General features: G+C 37.7%; 1 protein-coding gene across 1 annotated transcript; it reads right to left on the bottom strand.

The window, feature by feature from the left end:
- Positions 1-4,809: 4,809 nt before the first annotated feature.
- Positions 4,810-15,241, bottom strand: LOC146966583 (receptor-type tyrosine-protein kinase FLT3-like). Its single transcript, XM_085763243.1, has 24 exons — positions 15,167-15,241; positions 14,533-14,603; positions 13,966-14,114; positions 13,751-13,875; positions 13,535-13,646; positions 13,320-13,444; positions 12,989-13,155; positions 12,735-12,873; positions 12,424-12,601; positions 10,692-10,792; positions 10,482-10,584; positions 10,196-10,395; positions 9,992-10,104; positions 9,775-9,907; positions 9,072-9,176; positions 8,873-8,983; positions 8,539-8,695; positions 8,273-8,385; positions 8,064-8,176; positions 7,309-7,431; positions 7,079-7,190; positions 6,882-6,981; positions 5,993-6,098; positions 4,810-5,806 (listed from the first exon to the last, which is right to left on the bottom strand). Exons 1-24 carry the CDS (start codon positions 15,192-15,194, stop codon positions 5,591-5,593), a joined length of 3,000 nt encoding a protein of 999 aa, XP_085619369.1. The 5' UTR covers positions 15,195-15,241; the 3' UTR covers positions 4,810-5,590.
- Between the last annotated feature and the right edge of the window lie 986 nt (positions 15,242-16,227).

Here is a 16,227-nt window from a genome sequence, read left to right as displayed (position 1 = left end):
CTCCTAAAGACAGATTTTTGCTTTAGCTATTGACAGTCACATGTACAGATGGCATCATTTCAAGCCATCACAATAAAGAAAAAAAAACAACCCCTCACTTAACACCTGACTTTCAATTATTTATTTTACAATTTTTTAATAGTTAAAGCAGAAGTAAGCGATCCGGTCGTTTTGGCTAACTTCTTGTCAGCAGATGGAGTTAGCAGCCCCCGCACTCGTCATGGATCTATTGGTCCTCGTCCCTACGTCACCACATTCACGCGCATCCCTTGGCTGCACACACAGCCCTTCATGCAGTTCTCTCTCCTCATTGGATAAAGCTTGTAGGATACAAGGAAGTATACAAGAAGTTTTCTCCTCGGATTACAGCAGAGCAGAGGGACTGACAGACCCGTGTTTCGGTCCAAACACTCTATGTAAGTGATTGCTGTCGGAAGATATAACTATTTAAGACTTAGGTAACACTTTACAATAAGGTACACAAAATTAGAGTAGTTAATGAGGAACTAATGAAGAACTAATGAGGAACTAATGAGGAACTAATGAGTAGTTAGTGAGGAATTGAGGTACACAAAATTACAGTAGTTACTGAGGAACTAATGATGAACTATTAATGATCAGTTCTTCATTAACTCATGATTAAATTTCATAGAAAGTTAATCACAACTTGATGATTAGTGAACTAATTACTTCATCAGTACAGAATCATTACTCAATAACATGTCCAGTAGTTAACCTTTATGACCTAAAGTGACACATATAATGAGTGGTTTTTCATTTCTTCATCTTCATCTTTACATTAGTAGTTCCTTAAAAATATCACAGACAGCAGGATTCTTGAGAAGATTGTATTCATTAATTTCAGACCACATACACATTACTATGACCATCCATGTTGCCTTCGAAATAAATATGATAGTTTGTCACATGTTTGGTAGGATAAATGAATGTATCATGGGGCTGTGTGTAAAGTACTGTATACTGATCACACCGTGGTTCACAGTAAAGCTGTTTGAGGTGCACAACATTTTGAGTAGTTATTTACTATGAAACAAATTTGGAATGAATGAGGAACTCACTATTAGTTAATGGCGAGTTCTTCAGTAACTCCTAATCAAATTACTGAGGAACTAACTATTACTTAATCATTAGTTACCCTTTTTGTGTACCTTAAGGTAAAGTGAGACATCAAAATGAGTAGGTAATGAGTACTGAATACATTGAAGTGAGATGGAGCTAAGCTAACTCGTTGGTTGTTTTATTAATGCAACAGGACGTATTTTGTCTGTTTGATGTGAGGTCTGGTAAGGTTAAAAACAGTTTATTGGATTAAAACGGTTAAAAATATTTATTTCATGGTAATACAGCACTCCATTTGGATATTGTCTTTTGATTAAAATAGATAAAAGGGAGTCAACTTACATGATTGTTTATGTGATAAAAGCAGTTAAAAATAATTTCATTTAAGTAAAAGGAAAGGTAACTGTATTTTATTTTCTTCTTCTCATAGCTCTTACGGTGTGTCTGCAACTGAATACGGTCCACGGAATAAAGGAATCTATACCATCAGTTTCATCATTTGTGACCATCATTTAGCTGGGGATGCTACACACTTGTTATTTTTTATTAGGCTATTATTAAAACAAGAAAGCTACAAAGGTTTTTCTTTTCTTTTCTTTCTCTCTTTTTTTTTTTTTTACATTCTATGTCATTTTCTTGTGTGTGGACATAAAAAAAAAAGTTATTTTGGTGGTGCAGGTAAAATCTTATTTTGGTGCCTGTGAAGACAAAAGTTATTTTGGTGCACATGGAGGCAAATGATTATTTTGGTTCTTCATTAGTTCATCAGTAACTACTGTAATGTTTGTGTACCTTACACAAAAATAGTAACTAATGAGTAGGTAATGATTCTGTACTTATTACCTACTCATTTTGATGTCTCACTTTACCTTAAGGTACACAAAAAGGGTAACTAATGATTAAGTAATAGTTAGTTCCTCAGTAATTTGATTAGGAGTTACTGTAGAACTCGCCATTAACTAATAGTGAGTTCCTCATTCATTTCAAATTTGTTTCATAGTAAATAACTACTCAAAATTTTGTGCACCTCAAACAGCTTTACTGTGAACCATGGTGTGATCAGTATACTACACAGCCCCATGATACATTCATTTATCCTACCAAACATGTGACAAACTATCATATTTATTTCGAAGGCAACATGGATGGTCATATTCATGTGTATGTGGTCTGAAATTAATGAATACAATCTTCTCAAGAATCCTGCTGTCTGTGATTTTTTTAAGGAACTACTAATGTAAAGATGAAGATGAAGAAAAGAAAAACCACTCATTATGTGTCACTTTAGGTCATAAAGGTTAACTACTGGACATGTTATTGAGTAATGATTCTGTACTGATGAAGTAACTAGTTCACTAATCATCAAGTTGTGATTAACTATATGAAATTTGATCATGAGTTAATGAAGAACTGATCATTAATAGTTCCTCATTAGTTCCTCAGTAACTACTCCTCTGAAATTTGATCAGGGGTTCCTGAAGAACTGACCATTAACTAATAGTTAATTAATCAGTAGTTCCTCAGTAACTACTCTAATTTTGTGTACCTTAGTTCCTCAGTAACTACTGTAATTTTGTGTCCCTCAATTCCTCACTAACTACTCATTAGTTCCTCATTAGTTCTTCATTAGTTCCTCATTAACTACTCTAATTTTGTGTACCTTATTCGTTATAAGACTTAAAACTAAAGGTCGATCAGTTGCTCCCATACTAGTCCTAATACTGATGAAATGAAACTCCTATAGCTTACATTGTCTACAGTCCTGAGTTGTTTGGATTTATTTATCAGACCTGTTTTTCATTTTCAGCTGCACAATACAACATGATAAAAAAACAAAACAAAATTCAGAACATTCAGAACATACCATCAGATAAATCTTTTATCAAGACTCTGAGGACAAAGTGCCCCTTTGGAGGTCCCTGCCCGCGAGGTCCGGGAGACATCTGAGGATCCCCTCTTTACCTGGACACACATGATTGTGATTATTGCCCACAAAACCACATTCTCCCGCATTCTGTGAGTAATAAACTCAAAATAACCACCAAAAAGTAAAGCAAAGCTGTAACAGAAAATTTATCAAAAAGCTAAAAAAAAAAAAAAAAAAAATCTGTCTCACCTGATTCTGGAAGAGAATCGATAAACTCACTAATAGCCAGTGGCGGCCTTAGACATCTGGGGGCCCGTTTCAATATTTCATATGAGGCCCTACCCTGTTAAACATACAATGATTTGCCAGCTATGTGCCCATGTGTCGCTGATGCTTTAAACCCTGAAAGGACGCAGTAAACGCACTATCCATGCATCCCAGGTACGCACAACACATTAAGTGTTACAATCACTATCAGGGCAAGAAACCAGGACTTCGCAGAAAAAACGAGGACTGAAGTTGGTTTTCATCAAAAAGCAAAATCATTATGTACATTTTCAGACAAACTACAGGCTTTAACAATATTCTGAATTTAAATTGGCAACAAAAGTAATGAGAGCAAAGTGCTCCGCGTTATTTCAGCACCACGGACAAGGAAAGGACGAGACATGCGGACAGACAGACGTCTACAGGTGCTGATCCTGCCGGTGCTGCGGTGCTGGAGCAGCAGACAGACAGCTGTCTCCTCCATTAGTAAAATCTGTAAATAAGCTGCCAATAATATCACATTTTAGTTGTGCTCTCGCTGTGTTTTATTTCTCTGTTAAGTTAGGACGTACTCATAGATCGCCTGTTTGGAGGCATTTTAACCCGAGGAAAAAAAGGAAAGAGGAGGAAAGTGATTGACAGACGTCAATCATCAGGTTACGCAACTGGGCGCACGTCAGGAGGAAAGCAGGAAAAACAAAAGGACATTAGAAACACTAAGAGAAAAGGAATAATACTGGGAGAAGGAAAACGAGGGTCTATTGATAGTCTGCGGGCCGTTTTCAAAGGTAAGCTACGTTGTTATTAATATTTCCTGCCGTATTATTAATTAGGAGCGATTAGTAGGCTACAGTCGCGGTGTGGCATGACACGCGCATCAGTGGTTGTAGAGCGGATCAGGGGTCGAGTGTGTGACTGCACGGTGGACAGAGCTGTGTGTGGTGGATGTAGGCCTGTGTGTGTGTGTGTGTGTGTGTGTGTGTGTGTGTGTGTGTGTGTGTGTGTGTATGATAAGGTGAAACCTATGAATTATTGTACTGTCTTTTACTTGGTGGCTGGCAGCTGGGGGCCCCCCTGGTGGCTGGGGCCCGTTTCAATTGAAACGGTTGAAACATAGGTAAGGCCGCCTATGCTAATAGCAGCCTCCAGAGCAGACAAGCTCGCAAAGGGACGCCTCTGCCACACAGCAGCTGTTATGATGGGACATTTCTCCACCACGTTGCCAAAAATATTCACAAAATCCTCATAGGGAAGAGCGTTTACTGCGTTGATGTCCATGTCTCCTCGTCGCTGGGTTGTGGTTGCTGTTGAATGACCTCAGGGTTATTGCACTGGTGGACACGCACTCACACCACACAGAATGACACCCTCTGAGCCCTGTGGTGGCTAAAAATTCATTTGTCAGAGATCACTTCTACCAAGTGCAAACTCTGATCTCTGGCGTCACCTAGCGCCTAAAGAGGGCAACTAACAGATAAACTGTTGGGCATGTAGCTACCTGAAGCCCACAACACTGAAACACTGAGTGACTGAGGGTCACCAAGCGGTCAGAAGATGGTTAAATAGACGGAGGGCAAATTGTTGTTTAATTTTTGCACTTTTATTCTTTTATTTTAAAATATTGGTTTGTTATTTCTCCTAAAGACAGATTGTTTTTGCTTTAGCTATTGACAGTCACATGTACAGATGGCATCATTTCAAGCCATCACAATAAAGAAAAAAAACAACCCATCACACCTGACCTTCAATTATCTTTTTTTTTTTTAATAACATTTTTTAATAGTTAAAGTACATTTTATTGCAGGTAAAATGCTTCTCGGTACAATTAAAAAAATACATACATGGAAAGCTGGGTTATAAAATATAAATGTGTACAAATAGCTGCTGATAAAAAAAAGTATAACAATGAAAATCCATAACATTACAATGTCCAACAATGTTTTGAGAGGAAGGGTTTTTGCCGTACATTAACGTTAGAATATATGATACAACTTAAAACTAAAGGTCAATCAGTTGCTCCAGTATATACTAGTCCTAATACTGATTAAATGAAACTCCTAGCTTACATGTCTGATGTCTACAGTCCTGAGTTGTTTGGATTCATTTATCAGACCTGTTTTTCATTTTTAGCTGCACAATACAATAGATAAAAAAACTAAACTAAATAACTATTTACATTCAGAACATACCATCATATAAAACTTATATTAATCTTAACCCTTTGCATAATAAAATCTATCTTCTGATACTGTTACTGCTATACAACTGTTATACTATTTCATAACCCTAACATAAAAGAAGTGCACTCCACTGTAGCTGCTGAGATTATAATGAGTAAAATATTGTGTAAACCGTTAACAAATACAGACAAAATGATCACTCCCTATCAGATGGTTTCATCAGTTTGTCCTCAGCTGCCTCAGCGTCGGTGTCAGACACCTCTGCTTTGTTATCTTCAGTTGCGTATGTTCGACAGTAGTCATTGGCCGACGGTGTCTTGCTCTCATCCCAATTTGCCAAAGGAGAAATGTCCAGAACGAAAGATGTGTTTTGGTAGTCTGTCGACGTCTGGTCAAGCATGTTGTGGTAGAGCTGAAAGAAGAAGGAAGTAGGTGGTGAAAAATAAGGAAATAAGATGATAATGCCACTTATAGATCAGATACACAACATTTTGTCTCTTTGTCCAATGGAGAGAGGGAAAGGCTAAAACTATGCTGCCTTCACATATATTATCTCTAAATAGTATAGAAGCATGTTGACGATGCACTCTGTTCCTACCTTCTCCTCTCTGTCTGTCAGCTGGTCACACATAAAGGACACCAGTTTGGAGAACGAAGGGCGATTGCAGGCATCCAGAGCCCAACACTTACACATCATCTCATACCTGGAGAAAACAGACCAGCACAAAGGAGAAACATGAGTGAATATTAGTTCATCCATTGATCCTTATATCTATTATATCCAAGTGATTGGCAACAGGACTATTGTATTGGCTTGGTCTGGAAGATTTTTTACTTTTATGTGAAAATATGAATACATACAACAATGTCAAATTAATACATTACACGCAAAAGTCAATAAAAGAAAGAAAAAATAAAACCGGGTCAAAAGTAGACGTATGGTAAAATGTTGCATGTGGTCATATAGCCTACATATTATATAATTGGATAATTGTCATGAATGTATTAATGTATAAATTAGATTTTACCAGTGTACTCTTGTCAAGGTGGAACTAGTTGTCTTATTACAATTGGATGGTTTATCAATTTTTTATACTCTATTAAACAGACAATTCTTGCTGTAATATTTTACAGTAAAAACTGTATTTTCTTTACATGTCAAATGCAATTTAACCAGTTTCTGAAATGTATTTTAAAAAAGGTTCTTTTTTTTAAGTCACAAAATAATAATAGAAGAAATTAGAGGTAGATTTCCCTTTGAAATGTTGTACACTGAAAGTATTACAATGAAATATTAAAGTAAAATAAATGATTTAATATTGTTCAGTGCAGGCATTCAGGAAAAACTAAACCAGTTTGTGGATCTATACTGTTCCCCTTAATTGTAATCATTGGTAAAATGATTAAATTAAATGTGTTTTCTTTCTGCAACACTTACAGTTTTGTTCAATGTCTAATAATGTTGCATGCAGACCAAAGACACTTACACAGCATCGTTGGCATAGTACGGACAGTCCATCTTAAATCCTTTCTCAATCATTGAATAGAACGTGTGATCAACCTTCATCCCAGGATATGGAGTGACACCTGAAACCATACGTAAAAGGGGATTCAGTGGATTATGTTATGGAGGAACTGACTCTAAATGAACTACTCATGGAGGGCACTAGTCTATGAAAGCTACCAAGTGAGAAGATCTCCCAGAGCAGAATGCCATAAGCCCAGACGTCACTCTTCATGGTGTACATCCCCTGGAAGATGCTCTCTGGTGCCATCCACTTCACTGGTAAACGCACCTGTAAGTACAGTGGAACCATATCACCCACAAAATGTGTGAGAAATGACGACGCAAGACGGACAAGATTAAGCAACAAAACAGTGACGTAAAACAGGCGCCTCTGTTATCTCACATACATTTCCTCTCACAACGTAGTTGGAGTCGTTGTCGATGTCTCGTGCCAGCCCGAAGTCACCAATTTTCACCATTCTGCCCTTTGTCACCAACACATTTCGAGCTGCCAGGTCTCTGTGGATACACTGCAGAAATACAGGACCAGTCGTCAATATAGTTATCTATATACTATCAGACCACCTCCACAAGACTAAATCAAGAAGTGACATTTGAATTTGAATATTGTGTTATTTGTTTAGTGTTACTTTATTTAACTATTTCACTTTTGTTCTATAACAAGACTTTTACATTCTTGTTTTACAATGTCCGGCAATTAGAGAGATGATAAGATATAGTTAAAAAAAAGAAAAGTTTTTGATTTCCACACTATAACACTGTGTTTGCATGTTGGTTAAATAAAGTATCTCTCTTTGAAAAACAAATGAGAGGTTTCTAGTTATTCTTCTTTAGCTCTCCGATGTGCAAATTTGTTATCAAATGACCTGCAGATTATATCATAGTTTAGACTCTCATTATGTAAAAATGAAAATGCAAATCCAAAATTTTCATAGGCCAAGCTGGTGTCTTTAAATGTGTTTGCTTGTTTGTCTGATTAACGGTACAAGATTTGCAGATTGTCAAGAGCAAATCCTCACGATTGGGAAGCTGGAACGAGAAATTCTTTGGTATTTTGCTTAAGATTTCTTAATAAAAAATGATTAAGAAATTAAATGATTAATGATGGATTTTATCTCTAGTCCCTCCCTTTGTCTCTTACATTCTTGGAGGAGAGGAAGTCCATGCCCTTGGCCACTTGGAAGGCAAAGCTCAGCAGGTCATCGAAGGTCAAGGCTTGAACGTCGTCATCAGGATCATCGTTTTCATAAGAATCTGCAGTTCACAGATTAAAAGTAGATCTAATTTGCACTGGTGAACTCATGTTTATATTTAGTTTATGTCTTGACTTTAGAATTTGTGTTTCCTGACCTTCATACATGTCCATGTCACCAGAGCTGAGGGTGAGGAGGGAGATGTCCTCTTGCCCTGTGCCGTTAGCAGGATGCATTGGCACATAATTGTCCACTGGAAATTTTCCCTCACTGTAAAAAAAAGAAAGAAAGAAAAACACGATGTGAGTGATACTGTAATATTGAACCAGACTTCTAACAGAATAATTTAATATGTCTCTAAATTTCATGTTGGACCTCCATTTGCTTAACTATCCGCACTATTGCGCCTCTTTATTTCCCCACCTCGAGCATTTCTTAGGCTGCAGGTTGTGGTAAAGGCTGCTGAAACGGTCCCTGTTGAAAGCGTCGGTCACAGACTTGTGGTAGCGCTCGCTGTTGGTCTTTAAATAGTTCAGCAGGTCTCCGTAACAGCAGTACTGGAAAATCAGGTATATGGGTCCTAAATGGAGAAAAGTAACATTAGCATCAGCTTACTGTAAATTCACCCTCACGATTATCTGACACCATTTTACTATTCATATCATCTCATATACTGTAGAGAAACCCACATGCTTACTTGGGATGTGCTGCGGTGGGAATAAATTAGTTGTGCATGCGTGTGTGTGGTAAATTGTACCTGTATTTGTGCATGCACCCAGCAGGTTCACAATGTTGGTGTGGTTACCGACATGAGTCAGCATCTTCAGCTCTGACATCAGCGCCTCTTTCTCCATCGTCTGGTGTTTGTCTGTTGGGTCAAACACCACATCAGCCACTGAAATCACCTCCATGTCAATTCGCGTTTCACTGGTGGAATAAACATAGGAAACACCGACCTTTAAGCATCTTGACAGCCACCTGCTGAGAGACTCCAGGCTTGTTGATACCATAGGCTGTAGCTTGGAGCACCATACCAAAAGCTCCAGAGCCCAGTTCTTTTCCTGCAGGTGATACAAAAACATAACAAATGAAAAAATGTTTTCATTAATTTTTTTCCCTCAATATTAATATGAAGCTTGGAACAATAATAAAACAGCCTGGAAATGGTTGGAAATGCATTTACACTCATATGTCGACAAGTTGATTCGAAATGAACTAAAAATCTGAAATATATAATATGATATGTGAAAAACTACCACATAAAGGCAAATATTAGAGGAAAATTAATTAAAATCTTTGTCCTTAACCCATAATAATAATAATAACCTCTCACATTTATCATCAGACCCTAAAAGGAGCACCTTACCTGAGTTGGGAAACACTGCATTAAACTAACTGTAAAGAAAGTACTTCATATAGCTCCACCCCTCGTGATTCACAATAATGAAACACTGCTTACATACTAACTTTACTCATAAGTACAAACAATTTTTTAACTAATAAATGTAGTAGATTTATCAGATAATCTTCGATTTTTACTTGAGCAGGATTTTAAATACAGTTTATATTTTATTTTGTGTTTTTACATTCTTCTGAATCTGAGTAGTTCTTCCAGCACTCGGATGCTGCATTATGTCTCATGCCTGGTGTAATTCGTACCCAGCTCCAGGTTCTCCCGGGGAAACTCCCATTTCTGATCGTATTCAAAGTCCTTGAAGTTGATGTAGATGTAATCATTGTCATTGGGTCCAACCATCTGGATCATCTGAAGCTGCGGCTGATACTGGGGTTTCTGTTGCAGAAGCAGAATGAGCTGTTGTAATGTCTTCACATGTCTGAGCTTGCATATCTTTTCTCTGATGTATATAATACATACCTTCTTTTTGACAAAGTGAATGAGCGCCACAGATAGCACTACCAAAGCCAGGAGCAGGAGCAAACTGCCCACTTTCAGCACCATCAAACTGTTGTCATCAGAAACTTGAGTACCTAAAAAAACAGTTTTGTATTCAGAAATGTTCCTTATGGAAATGTAATAATTTCATTTGATAATTTTATAAGGTGAAAAACATCTCACTACCTATGGACGGCTGGTATAAAGGTCGGTAGTATATTTTGTCAAAACACCAGGAACCCACTGAGTTTGTCACGCAAAACCTTAACTGGTCCCCGGCCACTTCATCATTTCTCAGTGAGCTCCTGATTGTTTTGTGGCAGAGGACATCAGAGTCTGTTTGAGAGGTGCCTTCGATTTCTTCCCAGGATGAATCTGTTTTACAACTGTAATTAAACAAAGAGTTGGAAAAAACAAATCAGACTGTGTGCACACCAGGCCCTGACCTGAGCACCTCTGACAGTATCCATACCTGTCATTGGAGGAGCAATACATCCAGGTATAATTAGCTGGCACAAGAGTCACAACCTCAGCGGTGAGGCCATCATCATCGCTGCTGGAAAATGTTGGTTTGTCTAAAACAAAACAAGTGGATTTGTAAGGTTATAATATAACAGCAAAATCAAAGTGATATGAACAGTATTGGCTATATTTTTTAAATATACAAACACATGTGTCTTACCAACAACACACACTGATATAGTTCGTGTTTCTCTTTGCCCTCCAGCTTCTAGGTGTAACTTGTAATCTCCTGATGTGAGTGGACCAACCAGCTCCACAGTCCTGAGAAAGAAGTAGGCTATTATAGTCATTATCATATACTGCAGTGCCGTGAAAAATATACTTGCTCCCTTCCTGATTTCTTTGTTTTTTGCATATTTGTCACACTTAAATGTTTACAATAATCCAACAAATTTGGATATTAGACAAAGATAACCCAAAATGCAGTTTTTAAATGATGAAAAAACAAAATCATTGATACCTATCAGCCAGGAAAGTGTTACAAAGCCATTTCTAAAGCTTTGGGACTCCAGTGAACCACAGTGAGAGTCTTTATCCACCGGAGAGAGATTTAATTTTATAAGGGAAAAAAGCTGTCCAAACCTACCTGGCCCTGTGTGAAGAAGTATTTGCCCCCCCTTGTTAAATCATGAATAAGTGCGATAAACCAATTTTTTTAGAAAGCTGAGTTCAATTTCACTGTCCACCCCCAGGCCTGGTCGCTGCCAGACCTGTTGAATCAAGAAATCACTTCAATAGAGGCTGTTTGAGTGAAGTGAAGGAGGATAAGAGATCTCAAACAGAAACACATCATGTCGCTAGCTAAAAAAAATTCAAAAAAATATGAAAAACAAAATCATTGACACCCATCAGTCAGAAAAGTGTTGCAAAGTCATTTCTAAAGCTTTGGGACTCCAGTGAACCACTGTGTGAGCCTTTATCCACTAATGGAGAAAGCTTGGAACAGTGGTGAAAACCTTCCCAAGATGGCCGCCTTACCAAGTTACTCCAAAAGCGCAGCAGCAACTGATCCAGGAGGTCACAAAAGACCTCAGAACAACTTCTAAAGACCTGCAGGCCTCCCTTGGCTCAGTTAAGGTCATTGTTCATGATTCAACAATAAGAAAGAAACGGGGCAAAAACTGCATCCATGGGAGAGTTCAAAGGTGAAAACCACTGCTGAGCAAAAAGGCTCATCTTTTTTGGCTTCGTTTTCTTCTTGATGATCTCGAGACATTTGGGAAAATATTCTGTGGACTGACGAGACAAAAGTTGAATTTTATGGAAAGTGTACTTCCCATTACATCTGGTGTAAAAGTGATATAGCATTTCATAAAAGGACCATCATACCAACAGTTAATATGTTGGTGGTGGTGGTAGTGTGACGGTCTGGTGCTACTCTGACTCAACTTGCAGTAATTGATTGAACCATGAATTCTGTTGTCTATCAGAAAATCCTGAAGGAGGACGTCCGGCCTTCAGTTCGTGACCTCAAGGTCAAACTCTTGGGTTTCTCCATTAGTGGATAAAGGCTCTCACTGTGGTTCACTGGAGTCCCAAAGCTTTAGAAATGGCTTTGTAACACCTTCCAGACTGAAAGGTGTCAATGATTTAGTTTTTTCATCATTTTAAAACTGTATTTTATATTCACTTGGGTTATCTTTGTCTAATATCCAAATTTGTAAACATTTAAGTCTGACAAATATGCAAAAAACAAAGAAATCAGGAAGGGAGCAAATACTTTTTGTATTTGTACCTGTATATGATTATCATGTTATATGATGATATTCCCAAAAGTAGCTGTCTATTGTACTGTATGTTGTTCTTATAGATACTGGGACTTTTCTACATCCTGACAATTTTTTGGAAGTTAATTGAGACTGAGCTGTAGAAACATCACTTCCTGGGGTTACCTGTGTTTTGTTACCCATTTCTCCTTGTTGCATTTAATTATGGTTTTGTTCGGAGTCTGCCAGGAGCAGTGCTGGAGCACGGGGTGGTAGGAGACATTGGCTTGCAAACTGGCGCTAGATGCATCCTCTGCTAAGAGAGTCTTACTCTTATCCAACTGGACAGACAGGAAACCTTCAGCTGATAAGAACAAATCAGTACAAATGAGCCAAAATATTAGAGAACATGAATAATTTAGAAGTGTTCATTAATGACAGAGTCAATCAGCACATACAGGGAAGAAAAACAACAAAATAAAATGAGCTCTACTAACCCTGGACATGAACGTGAACAGTCTTAGTTTTATTGTCTTGTCTTCTGCAGGTATACGTGCCACTGTCCTCCACTCTAACTGAGTTTATGAACAGGTACGCCACCCGATTACCCATATGCGAGTCATTTTTGATGCAGACCTGGAAGAAAAAAACATTTTTATGATTGAATTGTGGTGATTAAAAGTAACCTGTTTGTGTGAATTGAAACATGGTGAGATAAAGTCAAACAAAAAAGCAATTTTTTCCTCATTACCTCATTTTTGACTTTAGAAGGACATGCCATTGACTTGTTATTCAGTGTTTTCCCGTCTTTCTCCCACACAGGTGGTTTTTCTTTTTGATTTCGTGCACGAAGCAGCAAAGACTGACCAGGGCTCACGGTCACATTAGAAACCTCCGTCTGTTTATCCACATCAAGGTCTAAAACACACAGTATAGTCACAGTGGTTAGGTTTTTAAATGATAGATAGATAGATAGATAGATAGATAGATAGATAGATAGATAGATAGATAGATAGATAGATAGATAGATAGATAGATAGATAGATAGATAGATAGATAGATAGATTCAAATGGTTCATTACCATAGTCATACAGTTGGGAGCACTCGCGATCTGCAGCATTTGAGGCACAGCACATCACAGATCTATCAATGTTGTTGGCACCTGACACTTTGCTCCCTGTTCTGTCACTTGTAACTCTTGTGTCTCTGTTCAAAAGAAAGATAAACTGTTTATAGTCAACATTGGTTTTAGTTGAGACATACTCTGAATTACATACAGAACTGACAACATCTTACTTAGACCACTCAATTGTGGGCATTGGGCAGCCCCGAGAGACACAGGCGAGTTCAGGGGACTCATATGGCCTATCTGCACCCTCCAGTGTCAACTGTGGTTTTGTGGGACGTTCTGGAAAACATTACAGCATTAACATCAAATTGTTAACATCTTTTTAATACCACAGATTTATTATCAGCATCAAAAAGTCTGGTATGATCAATGCTGTTACTCACCCATTGCTACGTGTAAAGACACAGTCATTGAGGAGTTGGCCCTGCTGCTGGCTTCAAAGCTCAGCAGGTACTCCCCAGAATCTGTCTCAGCAAGCGGCGGCAGGACGATGGAGTCATTGCTGCTTCTGATAAGGAGTGTGAAAAGGCGTCCGTTTTATCAAAGTTACATAAAGAGGGGGAAACCCATCGAAATACACACAACGATGTTCACTTACATAGTCGTTAGGTCTTCTCTTCTGATCCAGTGACTGACAGGATGTCCATCTAAGCCCTCTGGAGAGATGACGAGTTTCTTACCAGCACACACGTCTATGCTGACAGGACCAGTTGCATTCAGATGAACAGCTGGGACGAAACATGCCACCTAGAAGATAAAAGTCGTCAAGTAATCGCTCACTTTATGTACAATTCAGTGCAGGAGCATGAAACTATTCCCTATTCATCTCTGGTCTGTTAAACAGAAATGAAACAGCGCTAGGCTAATTTTAGTGACATTTGTGTCATCTCTGTCTCTGAGGTTTGAGAGGCTGTTGCTTCGCTGCAGTTTTGTTATTGCAAAGTCAAAAAATTAACCCGAAAAGATATTCCAAGTACAGTATCTTTCTGCAATATTTGTGTTCGACTGTACAAACCTAAGTTTGATATTTTGCAGAAGTGTAGACAATATGCCTGATTCTGTCTCCTTGGGACAATAGTGCTAAATATATTAAATAGATTATTGCATAATGTGATTAATTAATTTAACTGTTGAGTTAAGACATAGAAATGATTGTGGATGTTACCTCCTCACTGGGTACACACGGCTGACTGCGTGCTGAGCAGAGCAGCCCGGCAACACACAGCAGGAGACCAGCTGAAAGACAGGAAATTTACTTTATTTCAAACATTTATATAAATGTATGTGTATGTGTGCATAATTAAAGCACACATACACATACTTATCAGTGTGAATTGATTTGAATTTGTATTTTAGTGCAAATACATGAATAGCAAAGTTTGTTCTCCTTTAATCCTAAAACAGAAGTAATTAAAGAAACTAAGCAGTAATTAAAGAAACTAAAACAAATACATTAAAAGTAATAAGTATAAGAATGCAAAAATGAAAACAACCGTAATTGGAAAAAAGTTTTAGAAACACAAAAAGCACAGAAAAACACTGTTGTGCGGATAAATTAGGATGAGGATAAACAGTTTGGTTGATTTCTTTAAACCTAGTTATAGTCATATATTTTTGCACAGACACAAAGTTATAGACTTATTTTAATATTTACAAAAACTTAATTTTGTCTATTTCCTCATTTTAATGGCACACATATGCACACACTATATTTTTTTCTTTATGTTATGTTATGTTTTGTTTTTTTAAAGGCGTTTAATCCCAAGGCATCATGATCTCAGAAGTGAGACGCAACTCACCTGCAGTCATATTTCTCTGCCTCGGCATTGATGCTCTCTGTTTCTCCCCCCCCACCGTCACATACTCATTATCGGACTGCGAAACCTTGACATGCAACTTGAGTTCAAGTACCTACTTTATAAAGAGAGGAAATGGTGACGTTATAAGTCACGCCTGACAACGGTTTTTTTAAAAATAGTTTTTCATTTCTTCCTTTTTTGTTGTTGTTGCGCGTCTATTCCTGCAAGTCCGGTACCAGTGTTTAGTGACCAGTGGGCTCTAGATAGAAACTGACTGACTTTAGTTTAAATGTTAGTATACATTTTCCCTTTTCTATGATTTTGCTATAGGACAGCTTTAAATGAGGAGGGGATATTTGCTTCAGTTACAAATGTCCAAATAGGCCAATGTATAAGGAATCCCTAGCCTTTCTTTCTTAAAAAAAAAAAAAAGAAGATAATAAACCACTTGTAGAGCTATTTGCTGAAAAAGCCAGCGTAATTCTGCTCCTATATCACTGACTGCTATAATATAAAGTTAAAAATCATTCTTCTGTAAAGATTTAGAGAACAAAAGGTCAAAAATAAAAACCTGAAAACTTAAAACGTGGATTCTTGAATATGACCTCGCACAGAAACAGCCGAAATTTTCAGTGGACGATGGGCCTACACATTTTGACAAATGCATGAGAAATGTACATTAAAGGGCTGCTTGGAACTAGTCACAATTAACATTGGTGATAAACTATCACATAAATACACTAATGTATCCTTCACTAACTTGCCCTGTGCGGAGTTGCATTAAAAAAAACAGTGTTAATTTAAGTACTAATTTCTTCTCATTCCGATGTTTTACTTTCATGTATCATCTTTTCAGCATTGTGTTGTTAAAATGTAGCATTGCAATTGTATGAGTAGTCACTGCAATTTAAGTTGGATTAATTGGGAAATGGATATTATGTTGTGCCAGCTGAAAACAGGAACTGGGAAAATGCTGATCCTGTAGACTTTCGCTCTTAAGTCCTCTACTCCTTCAGCTTCAGTGTCTGCTTGCATTTCCAGGCTGCAAGTGCATTGCATGT

Source organism: Trachurus japonicus, chromosome 20 (assembly GCF_045865225.1).
Source record: "Trachurus japonicus isolate A0001 chromosome 20, Traja_1.0".
Lineage (NCBI taxonomy): Eukaryota > Metazoa > Chordata > Actinopteri > Carangiformes > Carangidae > Trachurus > Trachurus japonicus.
The sequence above is the reverse complement of the archived record's forward strand: the minus strand, read 5'-3'. Positions and strand labels throughout refer to the sequence as shown.